This window comes from Atractosteus spatula, chromosome 20 (genome assembly GCF_055471065.1).
Source record: "Atractosteus spatula isolate fAtrSpa1 chromosome 20, fAtrSpa1.hap1, whole genome shotgun sequence".
Taxonomy (NCBI): domain Eukaryota; kingdom Metazoa; phylum Chordata; class Actinopteri; order Semionotiformes; family Lepisosteidae; genus Atractosteus; species Atractosteus spatula.
The window spans coordinates 18,186,646-18,208,505 of record NC_142725.1 but is presented as its reverse complement, the minus strand read 5'-3'; the positions used below and the strand labels follow the sequence as shown (position 1 = coordinate 18,208,505).

General features: G+C 58.4%; 3 protein-coding genes across 3 annotated transcripts; 1 reads left to right on the top strand and 2 right to left on the bottom strand.

Moving 5' to 3' along the window:
- Positions 1-251: 251 nt before the first annotated feature.
- On the bottom strand, positions 252-7,883 carry atad3 (ATPase family AAA domain containing 3). The gene is made up of 16 exons (XM_088938203.1): positions 7,585-7,883; positions 5,887-5,963; positions 5,689-5,790; positions 5,547-5,606; positions 5,373-5,442; positions 3,318-3,483; positions 3,031-3,100; positions 2,800-2,955; positions 2,670-2,726; positions 2,448-2,573; positions 1,940-2,064; positions 1,806-1,857; positions 1,591-1,661; positions 1,200-1,367; positions 608-716; positions 252-509 (listed from the first exon to the last, which is right to left on the bottom strand). Exons 1-16 carry the CDS (start codon positions 7,769-7,771, stop codon positions 336-338), a joined length of 1,770 nt encoding a protein of 589 aa, XP_088794329.1. The 5' UTR covers positions 7,772-7,883; the 3' UTR covers positions 252-335.
- A 209-nt stretch (positions 7,884-8,092) lies between these two features.
- On the top strand, positions 8,093-10,842 carry LOC148817718 (uncharacterized). The gene is made up of 5 exons (XM_088938202.1): positions 8,093-8,378; positions 8,908-9,020; positions 9,108-9,636; positions 9,716-9,856; positions 10,434-10,842. Exons 1-5 carry the CDS (start codon positions 8,320-8,322, stop codon positions 10,651-10,653), a joined length of 1,062 nt encoding a protein of 353 aa, XP_088794328.1. The 5' UTR covers positions 8,093-8,319; the 3' UTR covers positions 10,654-10,842.
- On the bottom strand, positions 10,759-21,446 carry vwa1 (von Willebrand factor A domain containing 1). The gene is made up of 6 exons (XM_088938201.1): positions 20,476-21,446; positions 17,200-17,754; positions 16,151-16,432; positions 13,289-13,564; positions 12,843-13,112; positions 10,759-12,352 (listed from the first exon to the last, which is right to left on the bottom strand). The coding sequence occupies exons 1-5, from the start codon at positions 20,576-20,578 to the stop codon at positions 12,844-12,846; spliced, it is 1,485 nt and encodes a 494-aa protein (XP_088794327.1). The 5' UTR covers positions 20,579-21,446; the 3' UTR covers positions 10,759-12,352; position 12,843.
- Between the last annotated feature and the right edge of the window lie 414 nt (positions 21,447-21,860).

Below are 21,860 nucleotides of genomic sequence, written 5' to 3'. Positions count from 1 at the left end.
TGCTGCTGCTCTGTCTCCCCGGTCCTCCATTCCGACTCCCAGCCCTGTGACCGGAGAGCTGGCCTCTTCCATTCCACCGCCAGTCCTTAATCAAGGTGAGTGATCTTCAGCACCAGGGCTAATTAAGCAATTAAGGCCAGCACACACACGGATTTGAGGGAGACCCCTGTCACCCCTGCCTGGCAGAGCCCTGAACTGCACCAGCTCCAGGAGAAACTCCTCTCAGGATTAATCTGCACACCGCAGTCACGGACGTTCGACAGCTGTGTTTAATCAGACGCCCCATCCCACACCCTTACAGCCCCAAGCCCCTCGGCGACCCCCTTCTCCCGTCGTCAGACCGGGGTGCCCTCCGGGGGCGGTGGGGTTATCCCTGGCTTGCCCTCTCCCTCAGCATGTTCCTGTCTCAACCAGTCCATCTTCTGCTGGTGCTGCCGGATAGCATCCACCACCCGCGTGTCGATCATGGCCTCGGTCAGAACGCCATCCATTGAGGAGTAGGCTGCAGCCTGGGGGAGACAGAGGAGGAGATGGGCTTGAACACCTCCTGCAAGCGAGACTGCGTCGGCAAACTGCACTGGGTCCCAGCAAAGGCTGCGCTGCCTACCTGCCAGGCCACGCCCAGCTTGGAGATCTCCCTGCCAGACATGCCCTCCGTCAGCCCCGCGATCTCAGAGCACTTCCTGCCATAGTCGAACTGCGCCAGCTTCAGACGCCTGCAGGGGAGTGAACACGGCGTCAGAGAGGGCCACTGGCGTTCACCAAGAACCCCCAGAGGGGCCAGGACACAGGGCCAAACCATGGCAGCTGGTGCACAAAGAAGCCTGGCACGTACAGTGCATGCCCAGAATAAGGGCATGTGTACAGTAATAATAATAATAAGCAATGAAGGCACATTTAGTACCAGAGATGAGATTAGAAAGCTTTCCGGCTGGGATTCTGAGACTGACCAGCTGATGACAGACAGACCCAATCCAGTCAGTCTTATAGGTCACTGGTTTTAAACATTGATAACACCTGTAAGCTGTTGAACCAAGCAAGTCTTCTGTTCAGTTAAAGGAAGGGCTTTTAGTCCTAAAAATAATCTTTATATTACTTAATTTAACATATCACTTATTTAGTTGCTTGCAGTGGACTTGTTCCAGGTTCAGAATGTCGTGATTTAACGGTGGACAGGGTCTCTCCGGGACGGCACTCACTGCTTGCCCTGCGTGGCCGGCTCCAGGACGTATCTGTCGAAGTAGAGCCTGACCAGGCGCTCCCGCTCCTCCAGCCCCGGCAGCGCGAAGTTCACGATCTCGTCGATCCGGTCGTTGATCGCCCAGTCGAACTGCTCCGGCTGGTTGCTGGCCAACACCAGCATGAACCTGCACACAGGGGAAGGGGAAAGCGTTCGGAACGGGGCACGCACAAGCGGACGAGCACGCACACACGTGTACACACGCAGACGAGCACGCACACACGCGTACACACGCAGACGAGCACGCACATATGCGTACACGCGTACACACACAGACCAGCACGCACATATGCGTACACGCGTACACGCGCAGAAGAGCACGCTCGCAGATGCGGGGGGGGCGGGCTCACTTGTTGCTCTGCTCTCCAGTTCGGTACAGGAAGGCGTTGAGAGTGGCTCTGAGATCTTCACTGATCTTCTCCTGAAACACAAGACACACACTTCTATAAGCACACAACTACAGACACACACACAGGCCAGAGGAAACACACACACTTCTATAAGCACACCACAACTACAGACAGACCCGCAGTCACAGATCACGCAGGAGGAAGAGAGGACTCACTGTGGCCCTCTTGCGGAGGAATGCATCAGCTTCATCTACGAACAGCAGGAGGCTGTGGGCAACAGGAGAGAGTCAGAGGGGAAAGGGAGGAGCGGGAGACAGGGAGAGTGGGATTGCTTCATGATGTGCCATACCCTCTCCGGCTGGTGTTGGCCCAGTCAAACACCTTGTGCATGGCAGTAACGCCATCGCGGCCCATCGGCGCCACGTCCCCCCCAGTCATGATGGCGTAGTCCATCCCAGAATGTACTGCCAATTTCTGTGAAGAAGACAGACAGGTGAGACTCTCAGACCCACAGCCACACAACAGCCCCCCTGTTCTGCGCTACACAAAGGTACTGGATTACCAAGCGCGTCCGCACAGGAGGACAGGGGATTCAGCCAGGACTGCACTGCAGGCGCCTCACATCCCAGCAGGGTTAGAGGTCTGCCAAGCCCTTCTGCTCTACCGCTGGGAGCTCGTCCCTACCCCTCCCCTGACCTAGCAGCTCCGGGCCCCGCTACTGGTCAGAGAGAACTATTCCGGAGCCTGCCGACGCCGGCGGCCGTGCCCTGTGAGCTGTGAGGCAGGGAAAGGCATGTCTACAGCTCAGCCCCACATCACAAGTCTCCACGCCTGCCACCAGCCCGGTTCTGACCCACCTTGGCGAACAGCGTCTTGCCGGTACCAGGCGGGCCGTACATCAGGATATTCCGGTACAGGCCGCGGTTCTGCCGCGTGTTGCGCGTGGCGATGGCGATGTCCCGCACGCGCTCCTCCAGGGCTGGCTGCAGGGGCAGAAGCACGACAGACGGTCAGGACTGGACGCTGCAGAGTCCGGCGGCCACGGAGACAGCAGCGCCTGAGGCCCGTGTCATACTCACGCTGAGCACCACGCCTTCCAGGGCGTCCTGGGGCTTGCTGGTCAGACGCTTCCCGACCTGAGAGGGAGAGAGGGGTCAGTGTCGGTCCGGCACGCGGCTGCACAGACACGGGCTCACTGACCGCTCTGACCTTGATGGGGTGCTTGAGGGTCTCCGCCACTGTGATCCTGGACGTCTCCCTGACCAGCGACGGCCTGCCGAGCCGCGCCTCAATATAGCGCCCTGCCACGGCGGTGGCGTTCCGCGCAGAGTACACCCCCACGGCCAGGAGGGTCAGCCCTGCCACCTGGGGGACAGGGACACGGGGTCAGAGGGAGGCGAGAGACTGGCGGCGGTCGTGCGTTTCGGGGCGCGCTCTCACCGTGGCCGTGACCTTGTCCCAGTCCGACACGAAGGCGCGGAACCCCTCTCCGAACACAGCCCCTGCCGTCCTGGAAGACAGACAGGGTTCCCAGTTACTGACAGCGAGCCACTGGCACCAGCAGCCACGACAGCAAAACAGCACAGGGAGACGGCGGTACAGGCGCAGGGAGAAACAGCGATCAGAGCGTTCACACATTCTTAGTTAAGAAACCAAAGACACACTTCCATACGAATTAAAGCAATACGTTCTGTCCCCCTCCCATCCTGCAGCCGTCCGCCCCTCACCGAATGGACTCCAGGACAGTCTGTCTGTGCTCGGCCGCCTTCAGCCGGATCTGCTCGCGGATGATGTCAGCATTCTCGCGCTCCACCTTGGCTCGGGACCTGGCCTCTGCCTCGATCCTCAGCATCTCGTTCTTGTGCCGCAGTTCCATCTCGTGCTCGATCGTGGCTGCGCACGGACACCGTCACTCAGAGAGACAGCGCTCACACACACACACATCACTCAGAGAGACAGCGCTCACACACTCACACACACACACCGTCACTCAGAGAGACAGCGCTCACACACACACACATCACTCAGAGAGACAGCGCTCACACACACACACACCGTCACTCAGAGAGACAGCGCTCACACACACACACACCGTCACTCAGAGAGACAGCGCTCGCTCACTCACACACACACACACACACACCGTCACTCAGAGAGACAGCGCTCACACACACACACACCGTCACTCAGAGAGACAGCGCTCACACACTCACACACACACCGTCACTCAGAGAGACAGCGCTCACACACTCACACACACACCGTCACTCAGAGAGACAGCGCTCACACACTCACACACACACCGTCACTCAGAGAGACAGCGCTCGCTCACACACACCGTCACTCAGAGAGACAGCGCTCGCTCACACACACACACACCGTCACTCAGAGAGACAGCACTCACACACACACACACACATCACTCAGAGAGACAGCGCTCGCTCACACACACACACACACACCGTCACTCAGAGAGACAGCGCTCACACACACACATCACTCAGAGAGACAGCGCTCACACACACACATCACTCAGAGAGACAGCGCTCACACACACACACCGTCACTCAGAGAGACAGCGCTCGCTCACACACACACACACCGTCACTCAGAGAGACAGCGCTCACACACACACACACCGTCACTCAGAGAGACAGCGCTCACACACTCACACACATCACTCAGAGAGACAGCGCTCACACACACACACACCGTCACTCAGAGAGACAGCGCTCACACACTCACACACACACCGTCACTCAGAGAGACAGCGCTCACACACTCACACACACACCGTCACTCAGAGAGACAGCGCTCACACACTCACACACACACCGTCACTCAGAGAGACAGCGCTCACACACACACCGTCACTCAGAGAGACAGCGCTCACACACACACACACCGTCACTCAGAGAGACAGCGCTCACACACACACACCGTCACTCAGAGAGACAGCGCTCACACACACACACACCGTCACTCAGAGAGACAGCGCTCACACACACATCACTCAGAGAGACAGCGCTCACACACACACACCGTCACTCAGAGAGACAGCGCTCACACACACAGACACCGTCACTCAGAGAGACAGCGCTCACACACACACACACCGTCACTCAGAGAGACAGCGCTCACACACACACACCGTCACTCAGAGAGACAGCGCTCACACACACACACCGTCACTCAGAGAGACAGCGCTCACACACACACATCACTCAAAGAGACAGCGCTCACACACACACATCACTCAGAGAGACAGCGCTCACACACACACACACACCGTCACTCAGAGAGACAGCGCTCACACACACACACACCGTCACTCAGAGAGACAGCGCTCACACACACACACACCGTCACTCAGAGAGACAGCGCTCACACACACACACACCGTCACTCAGAGAGACAGCGCTCACACACTCACACACACACCGTCACTCAGAGAGACAGCGCTCACACACTCACACACACACCGTCACTCAGAGAGACAGCGCTCACACACTCACACACACACCGTCACTCAGAGAGACAGCGCTCACACACTCACACACACACCGTCACTCAGAGAGACAGCGCTCACACACTCACACACACACCGTCACTCAGAGAGACAGCGCTCACACACACACCATCACTCAGAGAGACAGCGCTCACACACACTCACACACACACACACACACACACACACCGTCACTCAGAGAGACAGCGCTCACACACACACACCATCACTCAGAGAGACAGCGCTCGCTCGCTCGCTCACACACACACACTACCTTTCCTCATGGCTTCCTGCTTCTGGACGGACTCCTCCTGCTTGCGCAGGTTCTCCTCGTTGAGCAGTTGCTATGAGATTAAAAACAGGCAACGGGACAGTGAGCCAGCCTCCGAGCCTGAACTTTCACCACAGCCACTATCTCCCCTGCGCCCTTGGTCCCGGGACATCCCACCTGCTGCCTCAGCTGGTCCTCGTACCTCTGTCGCGCCAGCTTGTCCTGGTACTGTGCTCTCTGGGGAGAGAGAGTGGGAGATGAGCACAAGCACACGGCCGCTCTCCCTGGGCCTCCTCGCACCCGCAGCCCCCCCCCTCACCGCCTGGTGCTGCTTGGTCTCCTCCGCCAGGGTCTTCCGCCTCTCCTCTGCCTGGACACGGATCTGGTCTGCCTTCAGCTGCTCCAGCGCCGCCTCGTACTCCTGACGTGCACGAGGAGAAAGGAGGTCAGTCGGGCGGTCGATCAGTCGGTCCAGACCCCACGCGGCACGGGGACTTTAACCTGCAGACAGACTGACCTTCATCTTGCCCTGGTGCTCCATCTGCAGCGTCTGCTCCTGCATGCGCGCCATCTCCAGAGCCTCCTTCGCATGGCCTGCAGAGCGACACACAGGGCACAGCGCCAGTCAGCACGCCAGGCTGATCCACTCCTGGCTTTACAGTGTTCTCACTCAGACTCCCTGTCCAGTCCACCTGATCCACTCCAGTAATTACACTGCTCTCACTCAGACGCCCTGTCCAGTCCACCTGATCAACTCCAGTAATTACACTGCTCTCACTCAGACTGTCCAGTCCACCTGATCCACTCCAGTAATTACACTGCTCTCACTCAGACGCCCTGTCCAGTCCACCTGATCAACTCCAGTAATTACACTGCTCTCACTCAGACTGTCCAGTCCACCTGATCAACTCCAGTAATTACACTGCTCTCACTCAGACTGTCCAGTCCACCTGATCCACTCCAGTAATTACACTGCTCTCACTCAGACTGTCCAGTCCACCTGATCCACTCCAGTAATTACACTGCTCTCACCCAGACTCCCTGTCCAGTCCACCTGATCCACTCCAGTAATTACACTGCTCTCACTCAGACTGTCCAGTCCACCTGATCCACTCCAGTAATTACACTGCTCTCACTCAGACTGTCCAGTCCACCTGATCCACTCCAGTAATTACACTTCTCTCACTCAGACTGTCCAGTCCACCTGATCCACTCCAGTAATTACACTGCTCTCACTCAGACTGTCCAGTCCACCCTGATCCACACCAGTAATTACACTGCTCTCACCCAGACTCCCTGTCCAGTCCACCTGATCCACTCCAGTAATTACACTTCTCTCACTCAGACTGTCCAGTCCACCCTGATCCACTCCAGTAATAACACTGCTCTCACTCAGACTCCCTGTCCAGTCCACCCTGATCAACTCCAGTAATTACACTGCTCTCACCCAGACTCCCTGTCCAGTCCACCGTGATCAACTCCAGTAATTACACTGCTCTCACCCAGACTCCCTGTCCAGTCCACCTGATCCACTCCAGTAATTACACTGCTCTCACCCAGATTCTGTCCAGTCCACCCATATCTACTCCAGTAATTACACTGCTCTCACCCAGACTCCCTGTCCAGTCCACCCTGATCCACTCCAGTAATTACAGTGTTCTCACTCAGACTGTCCAGTCCACCGTGATCCACTCCAGTAATTACACTGCTCTCACCCAGACTCCCTGTCCAGTCCACCCTGATCCACTCCAGGTTGCTTTTGTGCTTCAGCAAAACACCTTTATAAGAACCCTGCAGCTGGTAAGACCTAGCTGGTGGGCATCAGGCTGCTGTGCTCCTGGAACTGATTCAGTCTCACAGACACGCGATTGCTCACACTGACCTGGCCATGTGACTCACTGACGCCCCTATAAGAGAGGACTGATGCCCTGGACAGCGACGTGATCCCACTGGAGCGGAGGAGGACTAACACAACATGACCCGGACGACCCTTGTACCTTCAACCTGCCAGTGCAACACTGACCACTGACCAGGCTCCAGACTGCGCCCAGCACACACTCCCAGTTCCGCACACTGGGCACCATAGAGAGAGACAGCCCGCAGCCAGAAACTGTGCCCATTCACAGCTCTCCCATTCATTCATCTGTCATGCAGCACCGGCCTGCTGGCTCGCAGCCGGGCCCAGCGGCGCCGGGGGTAGACTCTGGACACTCACGGGATTTGTCGAGCTCCCGGGCCGCCTGGGCCGCCCGTTCCAGCCCGGTCGGGTCGAAGTTGCTCCATTTGTCCTTGGCTTTATCCCCACCGCTGCCTCCCGAGCCCCCAGCCGGCGGAGGAGGGGGAACCGGGAGATCCGGGGGCGGGCTGGGCTGCCCTTTGTTCAGGCCGAACAGCCACGACATGCTGGTCGAATCGGTCGAGGCGCAGTCCGGTTCGGCTCGCAGCGACGGCAGGAAGATCCACTGCAGCCGGCAGCACGCGTGTGACCCCGCAGCCCTGTGCGCAGGCGCGGCCCGAAGAAAGCAGAACCGCCCCTCGCAGAAGCTCTCTCTTCCGATTGGCTCTTGCAGCGCTGGCGCGTCTCCTACTGGTTGTGCATCGCTGAAGGTCACGCCGTCAATCACACCCACCTCCGACTGCGTCTGGCGGACGGTGGCCGCACAAGGTCAAAAATGATTGAGATTTTATTTTCTTGAATAACACTTCACTCTCGCAACACTTCCGGTACTTCAATTGCCGGTCACATTCGCACTGTCACCACAGCATCTCAGCTTTCCTGCGAGCCGCGGGTCGGCCTGGAATGGGTGCCTCACTCCTGTTATTGTAGCGTGAAGGTGGACACTCGTCTGCCAGGCGCCGTTTCCTGCATGTGTCGGGTGGGCCGCGCTGGGTGGGTCCGGGCGCAGGGGGGCGTGCCGGGGTTGCTAAGGAGGCGAACAGCCGGAGAGAGATGGCGGAGCACGGGTGCAGCGGGGAGCTTGTGCTGTGGGGCCACAGAGCCCTTTTCGGGTAAACCACTGCCCGCACTCGGCAGGGCGCAGGAGCGGGGGCCGGGGGCCGGGGCAGGGCGCAGGAGCAGGGGCCGGGCACAGGGGAGACACGGCCGGTCGCTAAGGACTCTTTCTCGCCGTCGGTCTTGTGGTGGGAACAGTATCTGTGTTCAAACTACTGGCAAAGCCTGAAATGCTTTTATTTCGTGACTAAAGAACGTTCCTCGTGGTATCTCTCTGTCCGTGCGTCTCTGTGACTCTCACTCTGCCTTTTGTGTCTCTCTGTGACTCTGTCTGTCTTTCCTGTCCTCTCTGGGCAGCCAGGTCTGTCTGTGCCCAGTTTCTATGGCCAGGCTGTGTTCACTGAGCCTGTACTTCGTCAGGGTCTGTTTCTTTTTGCTGTTTCTTATCTTGGTCAAATATTTGGCTAGTGTGTATTGTCTGTTTAGGGTTCTGTAACATTCCAGTTTGTGTTGCGTTTGTGCGAGTGTGTCCAGTGTGTGAGATATTCTCTGTCTCTCTCTGTGCCTGCCTGTGTCCTGATGCAGCGCGAGAACCAGTGGTCACAGGAGCAGCTCTGAGAGAACAAGCACCACGCGTCACCTGAGCGTGCGCGAGCGGCTGCAGGCGCCGGCCGGGGCCAGCCCGCACGGCCCTCTGGGTGAGTGGACCCCCGTCCGTCCGCGTGCGGAGTGTCCTCCTGCAGTCCTGCATGGCTGACTCGCCCCCTCTGCTCTCTGTGTTGCAGTGCAGCCTCCGGCCAGCAGGGGGAGCCCCAGCCTGGCAGAGCTGGAGAGCAGCCTGTGGGAGCTGGAGAGGGAGGTGGAGGAGCTGCAGCGGGACTTGGGGAGCCAGACCCCTCCCTCCGTCTCCGTCTCCGCCTCCAGGGACGCCTGGTTTCTGACCCCCTCACACAGACTGGGGGTTCCCCTGAGTGCCTCGTACCCGGGGCTGGGCATTCTGGGGGTCACAGGGACCATTAGCTCAGGGGAGTCCCCTCCTGCCACGCTCTCCAGGCCTGTGGACTTCGAGGCCTTGTTGGCCCCCCCACACCTGATTGGGGTGCCCTCACTGCGCCCCCCCCGGTCGCGCCCGCCCTCCCCGTGTCGCGCCCCGCCCCCGGTTGCCGCCCGCCCCCCCTGGAGACCCAGCTCCGCGCACCCCCGGGCCCTGCCGGCGCCCCCCCCTCGCCGGGGCAGGCCAGGGCCCTGGACGCCCTACAGCCTGGCCCCCCCCTCACTGCCCTCCTTCCCGCAGTGCCTGGAGCTGTCGGAAAGGTACAGGTGCTCACCGCTGGGGGGCGCTGGTTCAGTGCTGACTGGTATCGCTCTGACTCCACTCCCCCCTCTCCCTCAGGCTCCTGGGTGACCCCCCCTCCCCCTACCAGGAGGAGCTCTGCCGTCTGAGGCTGCAGCGCCTCCGTGTGGAGGAGGACCTGCTACTGCAGCTGCAGAGACAGCGGGAGCTGGAGAGACTGCGGGGGCCGCAGAGGCGCTGGTGAGAGTCGGCGAGCACTGTGTGACGCTTAACTGGCCTGACCGCTGCTCAGAGTGTGTGTGTGTGAGAGAGAGAGAGAGAGAGAGAGTCTCAGGTACGCTCTGGACGTGTGTGTGTGTGTGTGTGTGTGTGTGTGTGTGTGTGTGTGTTCAGGTACGCCCTGACCGTGTGTGTGTATGTGTGTTCAGGTACGCCCTGACTGTGTGTGTGTGTGTGTGTGTGTGTGTGTGTGTGTGTGTGTGTGTGTGTCTGTGTCTGTGTCTGTCTGTGTTCAGGTACGCCCTGACCGTGTGTGTGTGTCTGTGTTCAGGTACGCCCTGACCGTGTGTGTGTGTGTGTGTGTGTGTGTGTGTGTGTGTGTGTGTGTGTGTGTGTGTGTGTGTGTGTGTCTGTCTGTCTTCAGGAACGCTCTGAACGTGTGTGTGTGTGTGTGTGTGTGTGTGTGTGTGTGTGTGTGTGTCTTCAGGTACGCTCTGAACGTGTGTGTGTCTGTCTTCAGGTACGCTCTGAACGTGTGTGTGTGTGTGTGTGTGTCTGTCTTCAGGTACGCTCTGAACGTGTGTGTGTCTGTCTTCAGGTACGCTCTGAAAGGTCCCCAGTTCCACTATGAGGCGCGCAAGAACAACGAACTGCTGCGCAGCCATGGGAACGAAGACGCCCTCAGGAGCTACAGGCTTGCCCTGCTCGCTGCCGCACAGCAACAGGCTGACAGCACAGCGCCCCCTGCCTCGGAGGAGGACACACTGCAGCCAGGAACTGACACTGGCGGGTGGGGGGGAGGAACGCGGGAGGTGTAAGGGGTGCTGTCAGAGAAGCTGGTAAGGGAGGAGAGGGCTGTATGGTGGCCCAGTATGGACAAACACAGCTGCTCCATCATCAGTAACAACACTGACTCCATGACATGGGCTGATTCACTTTAATAACTTTACATAGACATATACTGTACAAAACAAAATGATAAAATAAAATATTCTTTGAAGAAAAAATGAGTCATTTATTTTATATATATTTATTTATTGTTAATACAAAATGGCCAAGCTTGTTTTGTGCTTTATTCTGTTAGTGTGTATAGTCAAATAGACACAAGAGGGCAGTAATTCAGTTTAGTAAACCAGGAAACTATGTCCTTGTGGCGGCCATTGCAGCTCTACCTTCCACTAACACCTATGACTGTACTGTGTGTTCTGGATCAGAGCTGTGTGTGATAGTGTCTTGCTGTCTGTTGGGGGATTGGGTTCCTAAATAATCCCTTTAACAGTTTGGAATCCCACTAGTATTACATAATAAGGACAGAAATCTTTTACAAACCTCTCTTTCTACATTCCTGCTTTCCCTTTGACTTCAATGTTTAGTAGTTAAGGACTGTAAGAATGATAATTAGTGCAATTTCATTTAGTAGATAATTGACTCAATTAAGCTGCTAAAAACTGAACTGAAAGCCAGAAGAGAATGGGAATCTCTAGCGAGGGGGGAAGAGGTCACTACAGCTGCTGCTACAGCTACCAGACCCAGACCTGGAGCCACAGGATGACCTGGCACCAGGAGCGACTGTCCAGCTGCAGTGAAGTCTGACCCGAACTCCCTGATGGCTTCTAACACCCCTCTTCCCACCCATCTACAACACAGGCCATCTGTGGGGCCAAATAAAGGGTTATGTGATAGTCTTGCATAGCAGTGAAGACTCTTGGGGAAAGTCCTACTGTTCTGGGACTGTAGCCCCTGTTGTAACAGGACTGGGAATGTAGCTCCTGTTATAACAGGACTATTTTTCTATGTTATTATTGTAGCCTTCAATAACAGTATACTGACTGGTGGTTAAAAATTAGTATTGCACACAGGTCTTTAGAGGAGAAATGCCCCTCTCATGATCAAGGTGTGTTTGTGCCTCAGCTCGACAAGGCCAGTGTCCCAGCTGTGTAGCTTTGATCTGGGACACCTGTCCCCTCTCTGTCTGCACAGCTCTGACTGTAGGGTGAGGGCCCTTCATAACACAGAGCCTGGTTCCTGGGCCACAGGGGATCATGCTTCAAAGACTGGAAGTGCAATAGAAAGGCAACTGTCTCTCACAGGCGCCCTAGTCACTGCAGTCTGGGTCAGTACAGGCAGCCGATTCCTGCTGGAGGGCAGGTCTGAGAGGAGGGTCCCAATTCCAGCTTCATCCTGCAGGGGGCGGCGGGCGCCCACACTCTAAAGTGCTCAGTTCATCCAGTGTCCGTCTGAGTGCTTGACACAACGAAAAGCTGATGCCCACAAAGTCACTTACTGTGTAAAAGCCTGTGGGCATCAGAGATAGCAAAGAGGGGGAGAAAGCAAAAGAAGAGTGGGCCGCAGTGTGTTCAGTAGCTCAGTGTTAGTACAGCTGCAGGGCCAGAGAAGTGAGGAGCACCACCCCCTGGTGGTGGCAGGTGGTATCGCAGTGTCCAAGGTGTTCGGTCTCCCTCCTTCTCTAATTTGTGCTCGCTGAGCATCTCCATAGTCCCAGGGCACACACAGAGTCTAAAAGAGAAAGATTTAATGGGATTATGTTCTTGAATTGTTTATTTTATAAAATAATTTAGTGTATATGTCCCAGTATATATGAAACGTGTGTGTATTTGTCCCGCAGTCCAGGTGTGTGAAGTGTGTGTGTTTTTGTCCCTCAGTCCAGGTGTGTGAAGTGTGTGTATTTGTCCATCAGTCCAGGTGTGTGAAGTGTGTGTGTATTTGTCCCGCAGTCCAGGTGTGTGAAGTGTGTGTATTTGTCCCTCAGTCCAGGTGTGTGAAGTGTGTGTATTTGTCCCGCAGTCCAGGTGTGTGAAGTGTGTGTTTTTGTCCCTCAGTCCAGGTGTGTGAAGTGTGTGTATTTGTCCCTCAGTCTAGGTGTGTGAAGTGTGTGTATTTGTCCCGCAGTCCAAGTGTGTGAAGTGTGTGTTTTTGTCCCTCAGTCCAGGTGTGTGAAGTGTGTGTATTTGTCCCTCGGTCCAGGTGTGTGAAGAGTGTACTTTACCTCAGTTCAGGTGTGCAGTGCAGCAGAGCCCCTCCCCGCGGGCTGTCCTGTACACAGGTGAGACACAGACACGAGTGACGGGGGGCAGGCCAGTCAGCAGGGTGGAGAGGGAGTCGGGAGGTAGGTAGCGTGAGGTTTTGGGTCCGGAGGGTGATTCGCCTGTCCAGCTCAACCAGTAGCCTTGGACAACCCCCTTGCCCTCCCGCCATGACACACGCACCGAGTCCCCCCCGGCTGGGGTCAGCTGCAGGTCAGACAGCGCTGGCAGCACTGGGAGAGAGAGAGAGACGGCTCAGAGTGAGGGGGAGGGCGAGTGAAGGTCAGAAACAGCCAGGGAGAGAGAGCAGAGCGAGACAGGAAGCCGTAGGAGGAGATAGGGGATCAGAAAGATGATGTTGACCTTGAAAGAGACAAACTCCATTCCTCCTCTCAGCTCTCAGGCGTACCTTCCTGTGTGCAGGCCTTGACAGACATCGCCCTCTCCTGGCCAGACTGGTAGCGTGCGCTCACTGTCACCAGGTAGCTGGTGTCCGGCTGCAGGCCATGCAGGACTGTGGAGTTCTGCAGCCTGCTGACCGTGACAGTCCGAGCCCGGTCCGCGGGCAGCGCACCGAACTGGACCAGATACTCCTGCACCGAGTCGGGCTGGAGCGGGCCCCAGCTCACGCGCAGACTGTGGGCGCTGGAGTCGGAGATCAGCACCTGCGCTGGACTGAGCTCCTCTAAGGGGACAGGGGGAGGACAGATTAGAGAGCAGAAGACAGGCGGACATGTCAGGACAGAAGGCAGAGGGGAGGAGTATGAGCCCCTGTCTCTCGCTGGGCAGCGCGGTGAAGGGGACAGATTGGACACGCTGCTCTACAGGAGCCCCTGTCTCTCACTGGGCAGTGTGGTGATGGGGACAGACTGGACACGCTGCTGTACAGGAGCCCCTGTCTCTTACCGGGCAGCGTGGTGATGGGGACAGACTGGACACGCTGCTTTACAGGAGCCCCTGTCTCTCACCGGGCACTGTGGTGATGGGGACAGACTGGACACGCTGCTCTACAGGGCAGTGCAGTGATGGGGACAGACTGGACACACTGCTCTACAGGGCAGTGCAGTGATGGGGACAGACTGGACACGCTGCTCTACAGGAGCCCCTGTCTCTCACCGGGCAGCACGGTGATGGGACAGACTGGACACGCTGCTCTACCGGGCAGTCCGGTGATGGGGACAGACTGGACACGCTGCTCTACAGGAGCCCCTGTCTCTCACCGGGCAGTGTGGTGATGGGGACAGACTGGACACGCTGCTCTACAGGGCAGTGCGGTGATGGGGACAGACTGGACACACTGGACACGCTGCTCTACAGGGCAGTGCGGTGATGGGGACAGACTGGACACGCTGCTCTACAGGAGCCCCTGTCTCTCACTGGGCACTGTGGTGATGGGGACAGACGGGACACGCTGCTCTACAGGGCAGCGTGGTGATGGGGACAGACTGGACACGCTGCTCTACAGGGCAGTGCAGTGATGGGGACAGACCGGACACGCTGCTCTACAGGAGCCCCTGTCTCTCACCGGGCAGTGTGGTGAAGGGGACAGACTGGACACGCTGCTCTACAGGGCAGCGTGGTGATGAGGACAGATTGGACACGGTGCTCAACAGGAGCCCCTGTCTCTCACTGGGCAGCACGGTGATGGGGACAGACTGGACACGCTGCTCTACAGGAGCCCCTGTCTCTCACCGGGCAGCGCGCTGATGGGGACAGACTGGACACGCTGCTCTACAGGAGCCCCTGTCTCTCACCGGGCAGCGTGGTGATGGAGACAGACTGGACACGCTGCTCTACAGGAGCCCCTGTCTCTCACCGGGCAGCGTGGTGATGGGGACAGACTGGACACGCTGCTCTACAGGAGCCCCTGTCTCTCACCGGGCAGTGTGGTGATGGGGACAGACTGGATACGCTGCTCTACAGGAGCCCCTGTCTCTCACCGGGCAGCGTGGTGATGGGGACAGACTGGACACGCTGCTCTACAGGGCAGTGCGGTGATGGGGACAGACTGGACATGCTGCTGTACAGGAGCCCCTGTCTCTCACCGGGCAGTGTGGTGATGGGGACAGACTGGACACGCTGCTCTACAGGAGCCCCTGTCTCTCACCGGGCAGCACGGTGATGGGGACAGACTGGACACGCTGCTCTACAGGAGCCCCTGTCTCTCACTGGGCAGCGTGGTGATGGGGACAGATTGGACACGCTGCTCTACAGGAGCCCCTGTCTCTCACTGGGCAGCGTGGTGATGGGGACAGACTGGACACGCTGCTCTAAAGGGCAGTGTGGTGATGGGGACAGACTGGACACGCTGCTCTAAAGGGCAGTGTGGTGATGGGGACAAACTGGACACGCTGCTCTACAGGAGCCCCTGTCTCTCACCGGGCAGCACGGTGATGGGGACAGACTGGACACGCTGCTCTACAGGGCAGTCCGGTGATGGGGACAGACTGGACACGCTGCTCTACAGGAGCCCCTGTCTCTCACCGGGCAGCGTGGTGATGGGGACAGACTGGACACGCTGCTCTACAGGAGCCCCTGTCTCTCACCGGGCAGCGTGGTGATGGGGACAGACTGGACACGCTGCTCTACAGGAGCCCCTGTCTCTCACCGGGCAGCGTGGTGATGGGGACAGACTGGACACGCTGCTCTACAGGAGCCCCTGTCTCTCACCGGGCAGCGTGGTGATGGGGACAGACTGGACACGCTGCTCTACAGGGCAGTCCGGTGATGGGGACAGACTGGACACGCTGCTCTACAGGAGCCCCTGTCTCTCACCGGGCAGCGTGGTGATGGGGACAGACTGGACACGCTGCTCTACAGGAGCCCCTGTCTCTCACCGGGCAGCGTGGTGATGGGGACAGACTGGACACGCTGCTCTACAGGAGCCCCTGTCTCTCACCGGGCAGCGTGGTGATGGGGACAGTCTGGACACGCTGCTCTACAGGAGCCCCTGTCTCTCACCGGGCAGCGTGGTGATGGGGACAGACTGGACACGCTGCTCTACAGGAGCCCCTGTCTCTCACCGGGCAGCGTGGTGATGGGGACAGACTGGACACGCTGCTCTACAGGAGCCCCTGTCTCTCACCGGGCAGCGTGGTGATGGGGACAGACTGGACACGCTGCTCTACAGGAGCCCCTGTCTCTCACCGGGCAGCGTGGTGATGGGGACAGACTGGACACGCTGCTCTACAGGAGCCCCTGTCTCTCACCGGGCAGCGTGGTGATGGGGACAGACTGGACACGCTGCTCTACAGGAGCCCCTGTCTCTCACCGGGCAGCGTGGTGAAGGTCACACTCCGGGGCCGGTAGAACAGCTCGTTGCTCTCGGGCGTCAGGGTCGCAGTGTACCGGGTGTCGGGCTGCAGTCCAGTCAGGTGAGCGGACGTGGTGTCTCCCGAGTGGGTCAGCCTCTGGTTCCGATCCGGCGGCCCCCCCACTGGCCCCACCTCGATCTCGTAATGTCCAGTGTCCTTGGTCAGCACTGGGTGCCACTGCAGCAGGGCGCTCCGCGACGTCACCTCTTGGACCCGAAACCGCTGCATACGGATGAGGTCTGAGGGGGAGGAGAGGAGGAATCAGGGGACTGAGGAAGGGAGAGAGCTGGAGGCACCCGCTGCACTCACAGGGTGCACACAGGGTGCTCACAGGGTGCTCAGCGGGTGCTCACAGGGTGCTCACAGGGTGCTCAGCGGGTGCTCACAGGGTGCTCACTGAGAGCTCACAGGGCACTCAGAGGCCCTAGGCGACCAGCAGGCTTGCAGACAGTGAAAGTGAAGAAGTTTCATCAGTGTGAGGTCTGTTGGACAGTCTGTACAAGCGTGCCTTCTGATGTACTACACACTGTTACTTCCTATCACTTTCTTGGCCCATTTGCTGTTTTTATTCTGTATATATTTTTTCCTTAGTGATCTAGTTTTACTTGTGACGCGTTGCAGCGCCTGCTGCTCAATCACCCCCTGGGGCTGAATATAGTACTGTGGATCTACAGTCACGCGGGCCAGCTGCAATGACACACTGGGTACACAAGAGGGCAGGACTGTGCTTCCATTCTCCTGCGCAAATTAGGTTTCTGTGCTTGGTCTCTGCGAGCACCTAGAGGCTGTCTCAGTGTCTCAGTCTGTCCTGTGTCTCAGCGTCTCGGTGCGTGAGTCAGTGTGATACTATATCCCACAGTGAGAGACTCCCTCTATAAATACCCCAGTCTCACACTGTGGGGCCAGTGGGGGAGATTCCCTTTATTAATAGTCCCTTCTCTGGTTTCAGAGACTTCCCCCCTCTCCCCTCTCGCTTCGTCAGACCAGCCCAGTCCAGTGGGCTCACCGATGATGGCGTCCCGGAGGTCGGAGGTGATGATCCCCAGGGAGTCGATGTCCACGAATTGCAGGTGCCGCTCCTCGGGCGGGGTCACGACCCTCTGCAGCTCCTGCAGGTTCCCGTAGCCCGTGGAGACGACCAGCACGGCCACGCCCGCCTGCCGCAGCTCGGCCATGGGCTGCAGCACGGAGCCGGTCATCACGCCGTCCGTCAGCCACACCAGCACCTTGGGCACGCCCGGCCGCGCGCCGCCGGGCCCGGGCTGCAGCAGGCGCTCGCGGGCCAGCGCCAGGGCCGCGCCCGTGTTGGTGTCGCCCTGCAGCTGCAGCAGCCCCCGCAGCGCCTCCTGCAGGGCGGCCTGGCTCTGGTGCCGCCCGAAGCCGAACTCCAGCCGGGGGCTGGTGCCCACCTGCAGCACGCCCACCTGCACCTCGTCCGGGCCGAGCGAGAACGGGACCAGCAGGTCGCCCAGGAAGCTCAGGATCCGGGAATACTCGTAGGAGGAGATGCTGCCGGACGAGTCCACCAGGAACAGGAGGTCCCCCTCGCAGCACCCCGCAACTGAGAGAGAGAGGCGGGAGGCAGAAGCACAGAGGCTGTGAGGCAAGAAGTTCACAACAGCAGACTAGTAGCCTGTCAACTGTGTGGCCCTCAAAACCTGGCTGTTCCACACCCCCACAACCCTTAGTGTAAAGGAGTGCCTCCTGTTTTTCTCCCTTCTGTTTCCACTTGAGCTTCACTGCTGTCCCAGTCAGTCCTCTGGGCTGGCTTTTTCAGGATTTAAAGCTCTTCTATCGTGCCCCTTAGCGAGATCTGGGACGGGCCTGGGCCTGCCCAGCCCTCACCAGGGGAAACGGACTGTAAACAATAGACAGGAGCCCCTTCCTAATCTCCTCTGTCCAAAAGTGAAGGTATTCAGCCCCACTGACCTGTCTGCGCAGACAGGATCTGACCCTGAGCAGCAATGTCCTTCTTGACATCCGTAGGCAGGTTTGTGACTGAGGTCCTAACAAAGAACTGCAGACCTGGATTCGTTTAAACCCAAACCCCCTTGATTTTCATGCTAAGTCCTGAAGAGAAGACTGTCGGGTACACGGGCAGCTGATGTACATAGGGCTGACACAGGCGGGTCTCTCGCGTACGGAGGAGGGGACTCTGGAAGGGCTGGGAGCTGCTCTGTCAGCCGCTGGCGTTTTCACTCAGCTTTTCCATCTCTGTCCCACCCTGGAAATTTGGCTCCACCAAACTATTAAACTTTTACACAAAAACTGTGAATCTGAAACACCTCCAAAAGCCGGGATTTACGAGTCGGATGCAGCAAGGCTGACTTCAGCAGCGCCGCGGCGGGGAGCGAGGCCGAGCGTTTGAGAGCGAGCGAGGAGCGGTCGTAGCTGAGAAGCAGAGAGAGAGAGGACAGCGACTCTCCAGGCTCTGCTCTGCCGTCCTCAGGCACTACCCTAACACAGCTCCAGCCTGGAGTACTGGGGTGCCCATTTCCTGCCAAACAGGGCTGCCCTGGGGTTCCCTGGACCTGGTGCCCCCAAGTGCCTGAACCCGAACAGATCCGCGCGGAGAGGAAGAGTACAGGAGCTGAAAGCAGAGGTTCCAGGCGAACGCAGGAGTCTCAGCCTCAGGGGGAGCAGAACTGTGTGCTCTCCGGTTCCGCTCAGAATGCACTCTTCTGCTGTGTGCACACACACACAAACAGCGCCGCAGACGTGCTGGGGCTGGCCTCAGAGACGTGCCCACAGTGCCTTGTAATACAACACAATACAGCACTGTGAGGAGTAAGTGTTGCTCAATACAATTCACTATCATGACACAAAAGGGGTGACACAGTAAAGGTCAGTACAGAAATACTGAATAGAGCTCATTACAACAATGCAGTACAACACAAAGCTCTACAGTACTGAATAAACCGCACAGCAAAGAATATCGAAGTGCAGGGCTACATAATATGTTTCACTGTAGTCCAGTCCAATGCAGCACCTCGGAATACCTTCCACACCAGTACAATACAGCTGGGCGTGTACAGTACTTCCATCTTCTAGCAGCTTCATCCGGTTCAGGGTCACAGGGAGCCAGAGCCCATTCTGGCAAACAGTGGGGGCAAGTCAGGGTACACCCTGGACAGGACACCAGTCCATCACAGGGCACACACACCCTGGACAGGACACCAGTCCATCACAGGGCACACACCTGGGGGAAACCCATGACAACACGGGGAGAACATGCAAACTCCACACAGACAGCACCCCAGGTCCAGAACAGAGGCCAGGGTTCCAGCGCAGCGAGGCAGAAATGCTTAACACTGCACCAAGTATAGTGCTGTACAGCACAGCCTTGCTGTTAATTAGTAACTTTCTCTCTCTGCACATTATTTATTATTACTTAGTCCATCCAGCTAAGCATTGACAACATGGTTGAAAGTTCACCCAAGTCTAACTCACTCCAGCACTGGATAGCAGTGTTCAGACGCCCTGTCACCTGTGAGCTCCAGAGACCTCTGTCATAATCCTGAATCTCTGAAGTTTACTCCCTCAGTTCCAGCACGGAGTTCTAGATTCAAAGTTCAGGTTTCTCCTGTGAAATACACACATTCGGCATTTCCACCGCAGTGCTCTGGATCCGCACAGCCCTTGGAAGTACAACCCCACGGCCTGCTCACGCAGCTCAAGCAGCTCAAGCTCTTTACAGTCCAGGGCAAGTATCTGTCATCCAGATGAATCATATTCCACCCCCCCGTCACACAGAGGTGTAGACCCCGGCCGCCCAGACGCCACAGTCCGGTCATGCTGCTCTTTATCGGCGGAGCTGCAGCCAGACCGTGACAGGGCTGGGCACCAGCGTGAACAGCCAGGCGCCAGAGACTGGAGCGAGCCGCGGCTGCCCACAGCTGCCCACAGCTGCCCACGGCCACCCACGGGACAGGCCAGCCCTCGACCCCCCAGCAGCTGCAGCAGCTCCCGTCTTCAGAGCTGAGCGGCAGGGCGGAGGTCTGGAGTCACTCAGCCACCCCCCCCCACTGGCGACAGCGGGTGGCACCCTGAGCACATGAGGACATCCTCGCACCTGTACAGACCGCGGCGTCAGGATATAAGGAGAAACAACGCAACACTCCTCCTGCGAGCGCACTTAGGAACCGAGAAAACAAATGTTTGAATGAACAGCGTCTCCCCACTGTTTCAACCCAACGCGTTCTTTTCACCCCGGTGGACCGGACGGATCGATCGCAGCAGGACCGCCGGTGACGCCCCCGCCCCGCCCCGCCCCCCGACTCACCTGTCTCAGGTGCCCCGGCGCCCTGGGGGGTCGCCGGCCGCAGACAGAGGGTCGCGCAGACCCAGGCCAGCAGCGCGCGGGCCGGGGGGCTCGGGGGCACCATCGTCCGTGAATGAGAGGAGGAAGGCGGATTCTCACACGAGGGCTTCCGGGAGAGTGAGACAGGTCCAGCGGCGGCTCGGGGCTCCTGTGTCCGGCGGGCTGTGGTCCAGCGTGTCCGCTTTCACATTCCCGGGCGGCGCTCGCCGCTGCCTCACCGGCCCAGGAGTCGCGGAAAATCCCACTTTACCGGGGACGGGCAGTCTGCGGCACCTGCCGGGCTCTGTCCCGGGTCTGTCCCGGGTCTGTCCTGACTCAGAGTGCGCCGCGGCTTCGCCCCGCTCGCGTTCCCTCAAGCGCGCAACAAGTGAGCTCCCGGAGCGCCGCGTCGCTGCTCTCCTCCTCCCTGTCTGTCTCAGGAGGGCTCGGCCGGGGGTCGGGCGTCACTGCCTGGATCCGAGCCCGCCAGTCACACGTGAGCCCGTCTGGCGCGCAGTTCGGTCCGGGGCTCCGGGGCGCTGGGTCTGCGCGCCGGTGAGCAGGACTAATAAGGCAAGTGGCGGGCGACGCTCTCACTCTCTCTCTTTCCCTGGAAGCGAGGAGCGGGGGAGAGGCAGGCGAGGGTTGATCTGTCACTTCAAGACTTAGGCGAAGGCGCAGGTCTTAAAACCCTCGGAGTTCCCGGGCCGAGACTGCGCTGCAGCGGGACTGTAGAGGAGGCAAGCCGGTAGCAGAGCAGACAGGTGTGGGCAAGAGGGCGTCCAGCCGCCCGAGACCGCAGGATAGGTGTGGTGCGAGCAGGACAACACAGAGAGCAAAATACAGTGTATATCAGTGTGTGTGTCTTCTGCAGTGTGTGTATAGCAGTGCATGTGTGTACACACTGTGTACAGTGTGTGTGAGTGCAGCAGTGTGTGTGCACCAATGTGTGTACATGGAGCAGTGTGTGTACAGCAGTGTGTGTGTGTGTGCGCAGCAATGTGTGTGCCTTCAGCAGTGTGTGTGTCTACTGCAGTGTGTGTATAGCAGTCTATGTGTGCACACACTGTGTACAGTGTGTGTGAGTGCAGCAGTGTGCGTGCACCAATGTGTGTGCCTTAAGCAGTGTGTGTGTGGCAATGTGTGTACATGGAGCAGTGTGTGTGTGTGTGTGTGTGTGTGTGGGGGGGCATATTGTGCATCAGAGTGTAAGAACAGCCAGCGCTGCTGGGAGTGGAAGAGCACAGCGACGGTAGAGGGGAACAGTCACAGGAGCTGTTCCGTCCATCTGGCCTGCTTGTCTGGAGTAGCTAATTAATCCCAGAGCCTCACTCAGCCCCTATCTGATAGAAACCAGGGCATCAGGG

Excerpts from the sequence above, each read along its gene's own strand:
- atad3 (XM_088938203.1), bottom strand. The coding sequence starts at position 7,771 with ATGTCGTGGCTGTTCGGCCTGAACAAAGGGCAGCCCAGCCCGCCCCCG. Across the intron at positions 5,607-5,688 it reads AGACCAAGCAGCACCAGGCG|AGAGCACAGTACCAGGACAA; the intron begins GTGAGGGGGGGG and ends CTCTCTCCCCAG. Across the intron at positions 3,484-5,372 it reads GCAGGAAGCCATGAGGAAAG|CCACGATCGAGCACGAGATG; the intron begins GTAGTGTGTGTG and ends GTCCGTGCGCAG.
- LOC148817718 (XM_088938202.1), top strand. The coding sequence starts at position 8,320 with ATGGCGGAGCACGGGTGCAGCGGGGAGCTTGTGCTGTGGGGCCACAGA. Across the intron at positions 9,021-9,107 it reads CAGCCCGCACGGCCCTCTGG|TGCAGCCTCCGGCCAGCAGG; the intron begins GTGAGTGGACCC and ends TCTGTGTTGCAG. Across the intron at positions 9,857-10,433 it reads CGGGGGCCGCAGAGGCGCTG|GTACGCTCTGAAAGGTCCCC; the intron begins GTGAGAGTCGGC and ends GTCTGTCTTCAG.
- vwa1 (XM_088938201.1), bottom strand. The coding sequence starts at position 20,578 with ATGGTGCCCCCGAGCCCCCCGGCCCGCGCGCTGCTGGCCTGGGTCTGC. Across the intron at positions 13,565-16,150 it reads GACCTTCACCACGCTGCCCG|AGGAGCTCAGTCCAGCGCAG; the intron begins GTGAGAGACAGG and ends CTGTCCCCTTAG. Across the intron at positions 13,113-13,288 it reads CAAGGCCTGCACACAGGAAG|TGCTGCCAGCGCTGTCTGAC; the intron begins GTACGCCTGAGA and ends TCTCTCTCCCAG.